At 36.4% G+C, this 16,036-nt stretch overlaps 1 protein-coding gene across 7 annotated transcripts in view; it reads right to left on the bottom strand.

Moving 5' to 3' along the window:
* Positions 1 to 584: 584 nt before the first annotated feature.
* The window catches only part of LOC306870228 (myocyte-specific enhancer factor 2C-like), a 61,142-nt gene continuing 45,690 nt past the window's right edge, over positions 585 to 16,036 (bottom strand). The window contains exons 4-11 of one of the 7 annotated variants that reach the window (XM_079417369.1): positions 15,813 to 15,959; positions 14,054 to 14,198; positions 12,837 to 12,911; positions 5,514 to 5,686; positions 5,206 to 5,229; positions 4,530 to 4,659; positions 3,271 to 3,406; positions 585 to 3,014 (exon numbers count right to left, since the gene is read on the bottom strand). In XM_079417369.1, the coding sequence (XP_079273495.1) occupies positions 2,651 to 3,014; positions 3,271 to 3,406; positions 4,530 to 4,659; positions 5,206 to 5,229; positions 5,514 to 5,686; positions 12,837 to 12,911; positions 14,054 to 14,198; positions 15,813 to 15,959 (1,194 nt within the window). In that variant the 3' untranslated portion in view covers positions 585 to 2,650. The remainder of the gene's footprint in view (positions 3,015 to 3,270; positions 3,407 to 4,529; positions 4,660 to 5,205; positions 5,230 to 5,513; positions 5,687 to 12,836; positions 12,912 to 14,053; positions 14,199 to 15,812; positions 15,960 to 16,036) is intronic. The other 6 variants (XM_079417370.1, XM_079417372.1, XM_079417374.1 and 3 more) reach the window with 6 other exon arrangements.

Raw genomic sequence — 16,036 nt, 5'->3', positions numbered from 1 at the left:
GCTTCTATGGTCCATAGCTATGAATGGTAAAGCATTGTGCATATTTGAAGACAGGCCCACACATGCTGACTATAATAATAATAATAATAATAATAATGAACTGATGCTTCTGTGATTAATCATTTTGAGAGGAAAAATGTTTGGTTTAGATATACTTACTAAATACATGTGCACACACACACATCTTGCAGTTGAGTTGAGGGACAGAACACAATAAAAATCACACCAGGACGTCTGTGTAACTAAGAAAGCCAGTAACTTTACTGAATTCTCTGCAAAATACAAATACCTTTTTTTTAGTTCCAGCAGGAGAAACAATTTTTATTCCATACATTAATTTTTACTACATACAGCTGAATCAAGTCCCTTGAGATACAGAGATGTGGTTTAATTTAATGACATCTTGTCTTCAAGTGGCAACAAAGTCCAGCTTGTGCCGCTGAAAGCCTATTTCTCCTGGTTAGAAAACAAAAAAGACACTTTCTTTCAACCTTATCCATTGTAGGTTTATACAAGCTACATTTGTTACTACAGAATTTTTCAGCATTTTTTTTTTTTTTTTTTTCATTTTTATTTTGTTATTTATATACTTAATGGAAACAACACTCGAGAGAGAAAGAGAGAGAGAAACAAAAAGGTCAACCAAAAAAATCTATTAAAAAAAAGAAAGAAAAATAACCGGAGAGTCATATATGGACAGTTGAACTCTATATAACAAACAATGGCATTTTTCACAATACTGTACACTTGTTAGATAGAGGAGGATGTTCCCAATTCTCAACAAGACCAACTCATTGAAAGGTAATCTGAGGCACTGGGAGGGTGAGTCAGAGGTACCTGCCACTAGCATGAACAGCTTGTGAAGAAACACAATGGTCTCAACTCCAGAAAGGATAATGGATCAGCAAACATAACATCACATTTTGTCTTTGGTAGAAAAAAAAACAGACTAACATACTGTATGTCCTGTCAAAATCACAGAATGCACAATGATAGATATGTAAATCAATTGAACAAAACTAGTCACAATCCACTAAATGATGATACGAGCTTACACAAGCAGTCATGAGGTATCTATGACTGTGCTGTCTTATATGATAAAATCTTCAGTGCAATGTCGATTAATGTGACACTGGAAAAGGTTGTGAATTTTCCAGACCAAAGTGGATACCTTGTGCTTATTAAAAAAGGGGGCATATTTATGAGTGCGACTTAAATTTGAAAGCATCATTCTGAATGCATTTGCCCCTGAAAGACTCGGTCCGGAGGAGGAAAAAAAAAGAAGAGGAAAATAAAGACGATTAAACGTGTGCAACTGCACATCCCCGCAATGGGGAAAAAGTTATGACCATAATTTTTATCATATATATTCATATATTAGAAAGCTATACACAAGCATGTTAATTTCACAGATTTTTTTTTAAAAAAAGATTCTTAATATTATTATTCAATATACTTAGAAATGCACGTTTAAAAACAAAACTTCTACAAAGAGAGAGAAAGAGAGAGAGAGAAAAAAAAAAACATTGAGCAAAGTAAGGGTTCACTGTCTTCGATTTCATGGCTTACGGTTTGAAAAGCCCAAGGTTTTTCATCCTTTTACTATCATTTCTCATATAAGCAAAGCTATCAAAACACATTCTGGCTCTTATAAACTACAAAAAGCCACAAAAATGCTTTGCATTGTATTCCTTTTTGATATGAAAATATAAGCAAGTGTATCATACAATTTTTTTATTTTTCTTCTTTTAATACTGAACAACAACTGCAAATCCTAGATTAAAATGTCATCAGACTGAAGTAACATGGCTCTTAATTTAAAGTCCTTCATCTCCGTCCTGCTATTTTCTTTCCTTCAGCAGGAGAGTTTTTTTTTTCTGAAATACCCACTCCCCCATAACTTAACCAAAGAACCTGCACATATATCTGTACAATCCTTCGAAATTCTTGCATAACAGTTATGTTTGTGTGAAATCAGCAACCTTGACCCTTCCCCCGTGTCCCAGCCTTTTCTTTATGTACAATACGTTGAACCTGCAACATGACATTGTCACCCATAACATATATTTAGCGAAGGGGCCCTCTGAAGAGAGTGGCACTAAAAAAGGAATCTGTACATATTGTACTGGTACAACAACTCAAATGCTAAGCTGTCACCTCCGCGATACGCTCTCTGCTGTGCTCCTCTTGTGGCTGAACATCACTGAGGCATGTACTTTACAAAAAAAAAAGAAAGAAGATCCAAGAGTACCTGACACTTTTTGTTGGGTTTGTTACTCTGCATACATGTACACCTACACAACGTGTAAATATATATGCATATATGGTAATTCTTTACATTGTATTCCACACACTGCACAAGTTATGCATAGTAACCCCACCCACTAAACCCTCCCCAACCCTGGTGTATCAGTCCTCCTTCCCGCTTCCCTCCCTGAAAACCCGTCAATCACAACAATATGTATATCAGACACACTCTGATAAAATAATAATAATAATAATAATAAAAAATACAGGGAATTTCGAGAGCACTTCCTCCCCTCTCTAGAGCAAATCAGAGAATAAGGGAGAGCAATGATTAGCGCGTGAGCCGCTTTGCATGGGGAGGTCAAGATCGAGGATGGGGCTGTCCAAAGGGGGGCATTGCTTATCATGTGGCCCACCCCTCCGAGAGGCGGACCCGCTTGATGGATGGGCTGTCTTGCTCGTCCAGGCCAGGCCGGCCCAATCCTAATGGCGAATGGAAGTCGGGACGGTGGTCATCGCGGTCGCTACCTTCATGCGAGCTGCCGCAGCTGCTGAGGCTGTCGGCCGGGGAGCGGCCAGAGTCCTGTCGCCCCTGTGGGGGTGGGCCCTGGTGCTGCTGGTGGGACGGTAGCGGGCCGTAGCCAGCGGGCGTGGTGCTGCACGATCGATCTCTAGGAGGAGAAACAGGTTCGGACTTGATGTGCAGGCTTTGAGTAGAGGGCAGTGAGAGATTTGAACCCTGACATAAGTGAGTGCTAGAGCAATTTCTGTAGGAAGGAAAGGAAATGAAGGGGTTACGGATCGGAACAAGTGCTGGTGCTGGTGCCAAAGATACAATCAAATCACTGACATTTCTTTAACAATACTTCTAACTATTGTAAAATTGTGAAAAGTTTTCTATACAGTGAAAAAGAACAGTAAGGGTGAGAGAAAGTTGCACATATTAAGTGCGTAAGAAGTAAAATAGGCTATTTGATGTGTGTATACATAATTAAGTGCACGTGTGTTTGTGTTTGGACTTACCCCAGCTGACTGAGAGCAGAGTGCTGCATGTTCTGGATCTGATGCTGCTGCCATCCACTCATCGAACCCAGATGTAGGGTGTTGGCACTGTTAAAGCCAGATATCGAGGACAGATCCGCACTGCTCAGAGAATATTCTAAAAGAAAACACATGACCTGGATTAACATTTGCTTCCTTAACTAGCTGCTTATTTGGATAACAATGTCTCCGCCTGCTGCTGAGAGAGAGCTATTACATGCAGAATAGACAAATCAATGAGATTCTGCACTCAGTGTAGGTTAAAAGCAGTAATAATAATAAAAAAAAGTGTATATATATATATATATATATATATATATATATATATAAATAAATAATTAATTATATAAATTATATAAATATTATATATTTATATAATATATAATTATATAAATATTATATATATATTATATAAATATATAAATTATATAAATAATTTATATATATATATATATATATATATATATATATATATATATATATATAATTTTTTTTAAATACAAATAAATAAAAACCATAATAATAAATAAAATAAATTAAGAAAAATTAAGAAATTATAATTCCAATAATATATATATATATATATATATATATATATATATATATATATATATATATATATATATATATATATATATATATATATCATGTTATTTTAATAGATTTAATAAAAGTTTAATATTGTTATATTTTGTAATATATTTAATACTGCAATATTGGTATACTTAGAAATACACATAAAAAAAAAAAAAACTTCTACAAAGAGAGAAAGATAAAAAATCATTAAGTGAAGTAAGATTCACTGTCTCAAATTTCATGGTTTAGGTTTCATTTTTCTTTTACATCTATAATAGACAATGAATCAATCCTGCATAGAGATTCTGCATTAATTTAGTCTGGGTTTAATAAAGTAATATATACATTAAAAGTAAATTAATAAATAAACAAATTTGAAAAAACTGTGATTACTAATAGATCATTAGTAATAGATCACTGAACAGTGTTTGTAGATTGTAATTTTAGCAGTAATTATTATATTATTTGTATAATAAACGTTATTTAAAAAACATTTTTTTATTAATAAACATTAAAGTGATATAACTATAAAAAATAAAATGTATTCCTCTATCCGAAAACATTTGAAATATTCCACTTAAGAAGTGAAATGTGTATATAGTACAAAGTGTGCTCATTGTTAGTGTCTGTGAATATAGTTTAATGGCAGGTCAAGTTCTACCTACCAGTACCATATGAGGTGGAAATGGCTGATGGGTAGCCGCCCATTCCCTGTCCTGGTAGAGTAGGCGTCGCTACAGAAACCACGGGGGTTGCCAGTGACTGCGCGGACTGAGAGTTGTTTATTCTCTGATTCTATAAGAAGAGGAAGAGAGCAGAGGAACACATGACTTGTCACGTCAACAGACTTGAACATATCTGTATCTTCATCAAAGCACCCCCCCCCCAAAAAAAAAAAAAATAATGAACGAAAAAAAAATCACCACTGAAGCCTCTCAACCTATGATTTACAATCCCTCATAGGGCATTGGTCGCTATAGAAACAAAAGGTCTCCAAGGCAACAGAGGGGTTGGGGGTGTTATTTCCTCTTTTGTCGTGCTGGCATGATGACTGAATGATGTGACAGAGATTAAGAAAAGCAGAGGTGGAGATGGAGAGGTCAATAAGACCTGAAAACGAGGCTCTTATGACCACTAGATGTCACTCTGGAGCTTGGCTGTGTAAATGTTCCTTATTCACTAATACAAATTTTACAGGTCAGTATGTGCACTATTGGCATAAGAACAATAAGCTAAACAACATCTGAGGGCACGCCATTAATTTTTTATGCGCATGAGGATGACAAATGTCCTTCGGGTCTATTAGCCTATGTCACGGGTTTGAGTGACAGTGTCACTTACCAATAGAAGGTCAACATCCTCCGACTGATGGCGGTAAAGGGAAGGTGATAAATCCAGAATTAGTGAAGCTGATGGCCGCCTATGACACTACGTGAACCTACAGGTGAGCACTTTGCTAAACAACACCAAAGCTGAGGAGACCGGTTATGAAGGACTCTAGCCTATTTTTTTAGTTTATGAAACTACTGGAGAGGAAATGAGAAAAAAGGAGAGGAGAACCACGGACGATTATGAAGGAACTGAGGTGTATGGGTTGTATAATCATGGCTCTTAGTAAAATTTAATGCAACACACTGTGATAAACTTACAATAGAGGGCATGTTGTTCTTGGTCCCGGGTGGGATGAGAACTCGTAGGTCAGGTTTACGGCTGTTCATCCCCAGGTTCACCGGTGGAGGGGACTTGGCCTGCATGCTCTTGTTCATGCCTCCGGAGGACACCAGAAGTCCTGGAGAGTTACGGTGGTTTCCATAGCCATTTCCTAATGTGAGACAGAAAGGGAGGGAAAAGGTGTTTAGCCACAAGAGAACCAAATTAAGTACATCAAACTTTCACCATGCCACACAATTTAAGTAAGCTTCATTTGACTCTCTCGCCTGCACCAGAATGCACCATTTCCACCGTCATCTACTGTGAAGTCTCTATTCAAGCCTGTCTGCAGCTCTCCACACGGTTCCAGTGAGCCTTCACCACATGCAGCCATTAAACACCGTTTTATCCGTTCTGGAGTATTGCAACCATCTTTCACCAAGAATGTGCTCTTTCAATTCGATGTTTCCACACCATTTCACACAACTTTCACCTCCACCACCACTCATTCATTTGTACCAAGCACTTGGTAAACACACCCTCTCATTCACCCTCCATCAAACCAAACCAGACTAATTCAGCTACCCCAAATCACCCCGTCACGCTCGGATGATTTTCACTCATGAATGCCATTATGATTCAAAATATGTTTTTTGTCAGCCTCTGCATAAAAATATCCAAGTTCCCAGTTCAACTGATTATCAAGGATACGCTACTAATTTTCCTGAAATTCTTGAAAGGTAGGACAATTTCTTTTTTAAAAACAGCCACATTTTCACTTTGAAATTAATATGAGATACCATTACATTATTTTATTTATCCAAATTATTACATTATCACTCATTAGACGTCAAACCTGTAATAATGCAATACTTCATATAGATTAAAAATATATGAATCTTATTAATCTTATACTCAGAAACGTAAAAGGCATGTTCAAATAAAATTAAATAAAATACTGTTTTAATATGCTTTGAACAGCCTCAATTCATTCTTTCCAGTGGGGATGAGGAAATAACCCTGCATTTGATCCCTAAACACATTTAAACAAAACAAAACAAATAAAAACAAAACAAAACATAAAACTAAATGTTCACTGGTAAGATTAATGGTATAATTCATCATTTGTCAGTAAATGTGCTAATATTTCCATAATATTTCCATAATATTTCCATAATATTTCCAACTTGTCTATGTGCAGCTAAATGCAAAGAGGATGAGGTTTTCGATCTTAAGCTAAGGCGAATTCATGTTAGATTGCTTGAGAATGTTTCTGTTTCTGAGCAAACTGTTGCAGCATCATGTCTCTTAAAAAAGTTGAGAGATGAAAATGTGGAGTGTGGGTTTATGAAGAGAAAGAGAGAAGAGAGATGAGGCTCATTTGTTCCTCTCGTGGTTTTGCGGTAAGGAGGCAGGTGTTTGATGAATAGAGACAGGTGGCATTGGTCGGTGCTTTAAGAGCTAGTGTCAAATGAGGGCAAAACAGTAAAAACTTCATTAGGAAGCTCATTAAAAAAATTATATATATATTTTTTTTAAATGTACATTTTTGACAAGAACAATTATGTTTTTGTTCAAACACTTCATGTTGGCCAAATGAATTTCCTTCTTTGGAATGAATAATAGTAATAAAAAAAAAACCTTGCAAATCCATTACATTTAGTTTATAAGTTACATTTGAATTTTTTTTTATGTACAATATGAGGGAGAAAATGGATTTTGACTGATAATCCAGTCATTTCAGGACCCTTTATTTCAACTGTAAAGATCACTCCAAGTCCCATCTGGAGCACAATGGGAAGGTTGCCACTATCACATCTCATTTCCCAAGGCAGCAGTCTCTATAAATGACATAAAATCCATGGCCCTTAAGCATTGACAGTGAAGGCCATCATTTGGCAATCAATGATAAATACATGTGTGCACATGTGGCTTTCTCTTATGACTACCAGAAGTTGATCAGACAAGCAATCTTTATTCCTCATCCACATTTGCTAACCCGACTTCATCATCTCCAAAGAACCAGAGGGGTACATTATACTGGGAAAAAAATACAGAGTACAGAGTCTTTGTTTCAATCCAAATCCCTTATTTATTTATTTATTTTTAATTTTTGCTGTCGAAGGGGAAAATGTGGAGTGCTGCATGGCTTTTGCCACTTAAAAGAGGGTTAGGAATTATACGGTAGACATAAATGAATTTCCCAATCATACACTCGAGAGGAAAACTAGATGCAGATGTCGTCCTCTGCAATTTCGCCATGGTGATTTTTCTTTAATTTGAAGGCGATGGTTTGTGTTGTTTTTCAAATGAGAAGTCTTGAAAGCGCAATTTGCACGATTCAAGGAAAATAAGGAGGACATGAGTCGGGAACCAGGAAGAGTAACTGTGATTGTGAGAGATTGTGTTTGTACAAGTGCTAGCGGGTGGATGTTATGTGCCATGTGCACTGATACATTTCCTGTCTTCTCATGCATAGTGAAGTACGGGGCTCGAAAAACAGCTGGCTGGAGCTCTTCTCTAAACACTTAAACAGCTACACTTCATTGTTCACAGTGGAGATGAGGAAAAACACAGCATTTGATCCCATGCATTTGATAAAAATACATTTCCACACTTTGAGCTCAATCCACAGCTTTTTTTCTCTCAATAATAATAATAATAATAATAATAATAAAATACTAAAAAATAGTAATTATAATAATCTTCCCCCAGTGAAAGTAGGGGTAAATATGCTAAAATATATTTGAAATATATTTATTTCATGCTAAGTATATTACAAATGCATTATACATACATACATATCTATTTATGTACTTAATAAATACCCTGCAGTTGTACTTTTAGTGTACTAAACTGGTATACTTAAAGTCTGCTAAATTGGAACAGCTAATTTTGTACTTAATGCACTTCAGTTGTGCGGAAGTAGTGCTGAAGTCCAACTAAAGATATACTGAAGTATATTTGATTGTGCTAAAGTGGAACTATTGCAAGTATATTTCAGGTACACTTTTAATATCTTGTATTTAAAGACTGATATTATTCAAAGATCATGCAATCCTCATTAACAGTGACATTAAAACACATTTTAGGTTTAATATTAAGAAATTTGCATTGCGCACAACTAGCACTCCAAATGAAAGCTTAATTATAATTTTTATATCAGTAAGTCTAGAGCGGTATGTCACAAAATATGTTAACAGATTTGAACTATACTTAGTATGAAATACATGTATTTTAAATATATAACTTTTTTACTAGGGTCATTACAGTGGCAAACTTACAATGGAAATAACTGGGGCCAATTAGTAAACATTAAAATCACTTTTTTTTCTATAGTATAGCCACAAGACAATATAATCTTGTCAGCGTGCATATTGTTAGTGAGAAAAAAATGGCTTACTAAAACTTGGTCAATACACAAGTTTTAACAGATGAATTAAAGTAAGTGCCTTAATAAAATTACATGCTTAACAACCTGCTTTTAAATCCTCGAAAATGGTTCCCTTTCACTTCCATTATAAGTGTCTAAACCTTTATTTTGATATGTGTACTTATGTCTTGTATTTCAGTAAAAATCTTCATTTCAAGTCTTTTACCAAATCGGCCATATATAAGGTTCAGTGTATATCTGTGCATTTTGAGCTTTTTAGCTTTAAGCCATTTGACAAATGCACAATCCCAGCGGAAAAACTGTAATTATTACTGCACAAAAGGACTGAGCGATGAATTCATAAAAACTGGCCTCAGTTCTGCTCTAGTAACCATAGAAACCTGTGATTTTGCGCAGATGAATTAAATAGCCTTGTACAGTACAGTACACCCTGAGCCAATCATGAAACACATGGAGTGCTCAGATCACACAGGCCGAGGTATATTACACAAGCAGACCACCGTCATTAGTGATCAGCAACACCAAGCAAGAGTTAAAGCAGACAGACGGAGACAACAAGTTCAACTAAGGACGTGTGCTAGACACCGCTGATGAATGAGCCTCAGCGACTTGATTTATGGATCAGAAGTAGCACAGTCGGGATTCAGGTGGCCAGTAAGTAGCACAAAACTCATTTCTCTCATGCTATTCACTGACTTTTACAGTTGTTTGTTCTAGAAGGCATCTGGGAGCCAAAACCAATGTGCTAGGCCACAACAGTGTCCATCTTCTGACGCACGCCGTTTCCCTCGCAAAAGCCACACAAGTCTCTTCCCTGTGCGCTCGTGGCCCAGCTATCGCCCTCACAATGGGGAAGTACTAAAATTACAGCTGCCCAGAAACGAGAGGTCCCCTCCTCACGCACAAATTGCCTGATGTGCACACATGATAAAGGAGCCGATTCTATTTCTGGGGCTCCGCAGAGGAGGCTTAACTGTAAATGGGCTTGGCCTAAGTTTCCACTCAGTGTCAAAGCAAGCTGACCGTCTTGTACACGCTCGCTTTCCCTGCGAGTTGGAACGTCTCTGATTTCTTGTTGTGGTGTAACGGCCTCATTTAATCCTGTTGTCCGTGTTTGTTGATTTGGTGTTGAGGTTTCAGGCCAGCCCTGGTTCTAGCAACTGAAAGAATTTCAGAGGTGTGGTAGGAGCAGATGCCCGGAAACAGTAAATTAACAATAAAACACACAAAGAAAAACTCTGCTATGAGACTCCACCTAAGAGGTAAAAAAAGACTGGCCGCTTCACTTTCTCATGTGTTGGCTGACCTCTCCGTATCTCACAGCACAACCCTATGTGTCACAGATACATAAATACATCTAGCAGAGGATTTGCGGTTGTCTGAGAATGCCAGGGTGCCGGCCGAACAAATAACTGTCTGTGACAAACATCAAACCATGACACACTTTTGCTGGAAAATGCTGGCAAAACATCAGTACATACATAACTTGGGGGGGAAAATACTCATTCAAATATATGAAATATATACAGACACACTACTATTCTTTTTTCTTTTTTTTTTCTTTAATGTTTATGCCTTTTATGTCCACCAAGGCTGAATGTATTTGATAAAAAAGTGAAAACAGTAATATTGTGAAATACTATTACTTTCTAAAATTGTTTGTTTAAAATTGTTTTAAAAACTGTTTATCGATATTTTAAAATGTAACTTATTTCTGTGATGTCTTCAGTGTCACATGATCTTTCAGAAATCATACTAATATGCTGATTCGGTGCTTAAGTAAAATTTCTCATTATTATCAATATTGCAAAACAGTTTTTTTTTTTTGTGGAAATTATGAAAAAAAAATTTATTTTAAATATTTTTTTTCCTAACTTTACTATGTAATATGTAATGCATTCTTGCTGAATAATTGTATTTATGTATGTGAATGTATTCTCTGTATGTGAATGTAAGAGAATGTATTCTCTTGTGAATAGCATTAAGAATCAAAAGGGTAACTAAGGGAGAAAAGAAAAAAAGACTTATGAATATTCCTGTCATATTCTCTATTAAAACTGGGGCCGTTTGTGTCGTTTGACTCTCTTCGACTCTCGTTTCCAAAGCTGTGGCCTACATCAACTCCACACTGTGCCCTGTGTTAGCCTGTAGGCACAATGGCTATATTTGATGGCTGTAGACTTTGAATGTGGACAGCAGGGCCACACTAACAAGTGGTACTTTTGTGCATTCGAGACAGTGAGGAGAGGGGGTCAGTTGACAGACCTCACCCTTACCCTCATACAATAGACCCAGGGCCAGACAAGGTTGCCCAGCTGTGTCCCAGCAACCCAAAAGCCAAGTTAAAAACATCTACTGTCCTACTTTAAATATCCAATCCATGCTTCTGTATAGACTACTGGTTAGTGGTTAAGACCAGCAGAGCTACACACACACACACACACACACACACAGATGCGCAGACACGCATACACAGACGTCCACATTGACTTGGAGGCAACCACAAGTCAATGCACCACTGCAACTGTGCAACTATCCCTTTCAAGTGAATTGTTCTTGTATACAGGAACTCATATATAAACTTTTCAAAAGCATTGGGCTACTATGGTAAAATATTCCAAGTACGTTTCACTCCAAACATATGATAGTTGTTATCCTACAAAAGACATGCAGCAGAAGTACACGGTGAGAGGAGAGTTGTGTGCTTTCATGTTCAGACAAGAGCTTAAGCAAACAAACAGAAGACACGGGTCAAAGAGTGCAGCATCTGGCTAATGCCAATATGTTTGTTTACCTCTTTACTAATAATAAACTCTGATATTTACAAAGCTTATATGGACAAACTATATTAAAAAGTACACAAGAAGACTGTGCGCAGGTGATTTTATCAAACCTGACAAATTCAGCAATAAAACTGTTGAAAGCAAATACTAAAAGTTTTAAGGTCATTAAGATTTTTTTCGTAAGAAGTTTTAATTGAGAGAGGATGCATTAAATTGATCAAAAATGACAGTAAATATATTTATAATGTTACAAAATATTTATATTTCAGATAAATGCTATTCTTCTGAACTTTCTATTTATCAAAAAAGTATTATGGTTTCCGCAAAAATATTAATCAGTACAACTGAATAATAATATGAAATCAGCATATTAGAGTGATTTCTAAAGGATCATGTGACACTAAAGACTGGAGTAATGGCTGCTGGAAATTCAGCTTTGTGGTCATAGGAATACATTATTAAATTTAAAAATGAATATATTTTACACTTGTTTAAAACAGAAAAAAAAGTATAACATCAGCATATCTGAGTGATTTCTGAAGGATCATGTGACATTGACGACTGGAGTAATGGATGCTGGAAATTCAGCTTTATGGACATAGGAATAAATTATTAAATATATTACATTTAAAAATGATTATAATTGAAAAAAAAATTAGAATATATATATATATATATATATATATATATATATATATATATGAATTTACATAGAACACAGGTATTTTAGAAAATTATAAAACATTTTTTTTTTTACATTTCACAATGATTCTCTTTTTACTGTACTTTTTATCAAATAAATGCAGCATCAAAAGCATAAAAAAATCTTACCACCCCCAAACTTTTAAAGATATTGTATATGCTAATTAATACACACATTAGAACAAAAACTGTAATGTACAGTAATTATTTAGCAAGAATTGGAGTGGAAAAAAAAAATTCTGTTACTGTGGCTATTGGGTTTGAACCAATCCAGTTCAGCCCAGGTCACTTAATGACTGAAGTCTGCAAAGAAATGACTATGAATACATGCCCAGATTATACAAACAGAACGTTCTGTTGAAAATTTGCGAGGCTGGTTAAAGCTGGAAGAGAATTTGTGCAGTTATTGGCTGAGTAAAAGTTGTGATGGAGAGGGAACATACTGTAGTATGTGGGGATGCCGTCCTTACCAGCACTGGTGCCCGCGCTAGTGGAGAGATCAGTGCCCATCAGACCACCTAGCACGGGAAGAGAAAGACAGAAAGAGAGAGAGAGATTTCAGTCACTTCATTGCAACTGACATCCACATCCTACCACAAAATCTTCCTTCTTAAAACTGTCAGGTCATTTATTCAGCTCCCTCAAGCCACAGAGATCTTCCTCCCTCCCAGCGCATTTAAGAGCGATGGAGACCGAAAGACAAATATAAGGTGACAGAGACGTGCGTGTGTGTGTGTGTTTGTCTGAGAAGAACAAAACACTGTCCTTTTCCACCTCAGCACACTTTTCTGAGGGGGAAGCGATGTGGCCGGCGGAGCTCAGCTGCGGTGTCCAAGAAAAATTACACATTTTTATTTTTAAGCATGCAGGGGAGCGAGTGTGGTCAGAGGCGTGCAGGCTGGGCCAAAACTCATATTTAGCTAAGCGCTCCTGGAATACAGAGCTGATTGCATCAGGAGAAAGCAGCTTTGATGACAGAGCTGTGGGTGAGAGACTCTGTCTAATGAAGCAAGACAACACAACAATAACAAACAGCCAATGGGAGCGTGCTGTATGAACATCAGTCATGGGGAATTACAGATGAAAGGACAAATGAAGAAAAATATGGAATGATGATTATTAAATGAAATATTAGTAATAGTTAATTATTTAGGTACACTAAATAATTTAGACTTACTGACATAAAAATAAAATTAAACTTTACTTGGCATATTACTTGTGCACAATACACATTTAATATTAAGTCTAAAATTTTAATGTCACTGTTGATGCGGATTGTATGATCTTTGAATAATATCAGACTTTAAATGCAAAATATTTAAAGAGCACCTGAAGTATACTTGCAATAGTTCCACTTTAGCACAATAAAATATAGTAAGTATATATTTAATTGTACTTCAGCACAACTTCTGCACAATTAAAGTGCATTAATTACAAAATTAGTTGTTCCAATTCAGCTGATTTTAAGTATACCAGTTTAGACATTTGCAGGACATTTTATTTAGTACATATAAAAATGTATTTGTAGTTTTCTTAGCATGAAATAAATGTATTTCAAATACATTTAAGTATATTTATTTTTCACTAGGGAAGTTATTATATTTTAATTAAATGTTTTTTTTTTTTTTTTCTAGACAGACTGTGTCTAATGTGTTTTTACCTGCACTAGGTGGTCTGTGTGTGACCCCGGGTGACATGCTGTTTCTCTGCAGGCTGTGGTGGGCCAGTGGAAGCAGGTTATGATTGCCGGGGTATATCTGGTTATTCACGGGGATGGGCATCTCGTAGGTGGAAGAGGGCACAGCCTGGTTGGAGACAGAAGCAATACATACACCATTAAGATAATTAGTAATATAAACTACAATAATAATGGAAAAAAACAAAGCGTTAAACACACTGAACAAAGGAGAAGTGAAAAAAAAACTAGATAGAAATGAGAAAGTTTGACAAATATGTTGCATGCAATGGCATCAATCCTTAGAGCTCCTGAGAAGTATTTCTGTCCATTTTCTCTGTTATCTACCATAAATGAACAAGCCAAGATGAATCTGAACTCTCTAAATCTCTGTAAATCCTCTTGTTCGCATCACTCCAAAAGACATAGGCTTAACCTTGAAGAGACTTCTTCCTCTTTCATATTATGTTTTTAAGGACAAAATAGCCCCTAATTGTAGCCATGTGTCCTGAGGGTCTGTAAGTGCTCATCTGGGAAAGCATCAACTGACAAGAACCGAAGAGGAGCCTCTCGCTCTTTCTCACTCTTTCATTCTTCATTAACTCACAAGGCCACAGCAATCATGGCTTGAGGCAGCCAAATATTTTCTCTCCGCAGTGAAGGTCTTGGTGGGCACAGCTTCACTTTCGTTAGGTGTTCATTTTTCCGTCTTTACCCTCATGTTCTCTTTGGAGTCTCAGAGACCCAAGGCCCTTTTAATAGCTTGAAAAATATTAGTTTGATGCTTCATGACTGTTTCTATTCTTATAAGAACTGATTTTAAACCAAATTCTAATCTGAAAACACCAACCATTTATTGTATTTTTGCTGGAGTAAAAGTTGAATATATTATTTAAAAAAAAATGCATGTCTAGATTCTGAAAAAACAGAATGATACTTTTTCAATAATGTCAAACATAAACAACAACAACAACAACAAAACGTTTTTAACACGTACATGATTTTGAGAGTATCTATTTCTGAACACCAATCAGTGAAAGGCCTTTCAACGCACAAAAAATACTCTGGAGGTTAATATGACTGTATTTCTTGTGTCTTGTGACTTGTGTCACAGATTCTGTACTATTTATTAGATTATTGATTCATTTATTTATTTATTTTTTCCTCCGTTACACTATGCACCGAACGGATTGCACTCAATTTCGTTGTACTTGTACAATAACAATAAAGATATTCATTCATTCATTCATTTCTTACAGCAATTTCCATTGTGCTTCTTCTCGTTTTAGTCGTATCTCAGATGTGCAATTATTTCCCATACATCCAAAGGCAGTGCCAGCGTCATTACAAATGCTAGATATACTACATCTGCGTGATATATATTTTATATGACTTCTATATATGGTACGTACGGTTAAATCCAGATTAGAATGAATTGCTTTGTTTCTTCAAATATGTTTGTTAGCTTAGCTAGCTTTTTCATAGAGCTGTTAGTTTTTCGCCTCTCTTCACTGTACTTACAGGTATCTTCTGAGTCTTGATCATTAGATCAAATTCTTCGTTAATCTGTTTGTATTTCTCCTCCGTGCACGGAGTGAGAGCGAGAGCAGACTCGAGCTCCAGGCTCTTGCCGCCTTTGTTCTCCTTCTTGCTCAACGCCTTAAGGCCCGTGCGGGGCGAACAGTGAGCCAGAAAAGAGAGAAAGAGAAGGAAGTGTGAGAGGGCTTGAGATGCAGGTACTTACACATATCCTCTGTCTGCTGATCATGTGCAGATCAATGTCGTCGTTGATTTTACGGTACTTGTCCTCTGACTCTGGGCTGTGGCCCACCGAGTCGTCTGCGTCGGGGTCTGGGCTGTCACAGCCATTGAGACCCTTCTTTCTCAGGGTCTGTAAATAAAAGTTTGCATACAGTTCAAATACCAACCACAATAAAGGCCCTCATGTGGGTTACATACAAGTTGTAT

This window comes from Barbus barbus (assembly GCF_936440315.1).
Source record: "Barbus barbus genome assembly, chromosome: 5".
Taxonomy (NCBI): Eukaryota; Metazoa; Chordata; class Actinopteri; order Cypriniformes; family Cyprinidae; genus Barbus; species Barbus barbus.
Note: the sequence above shows the minus strand (reverse complement) of the source record. Positions and strands in the feature narration are given on the sequence as shown.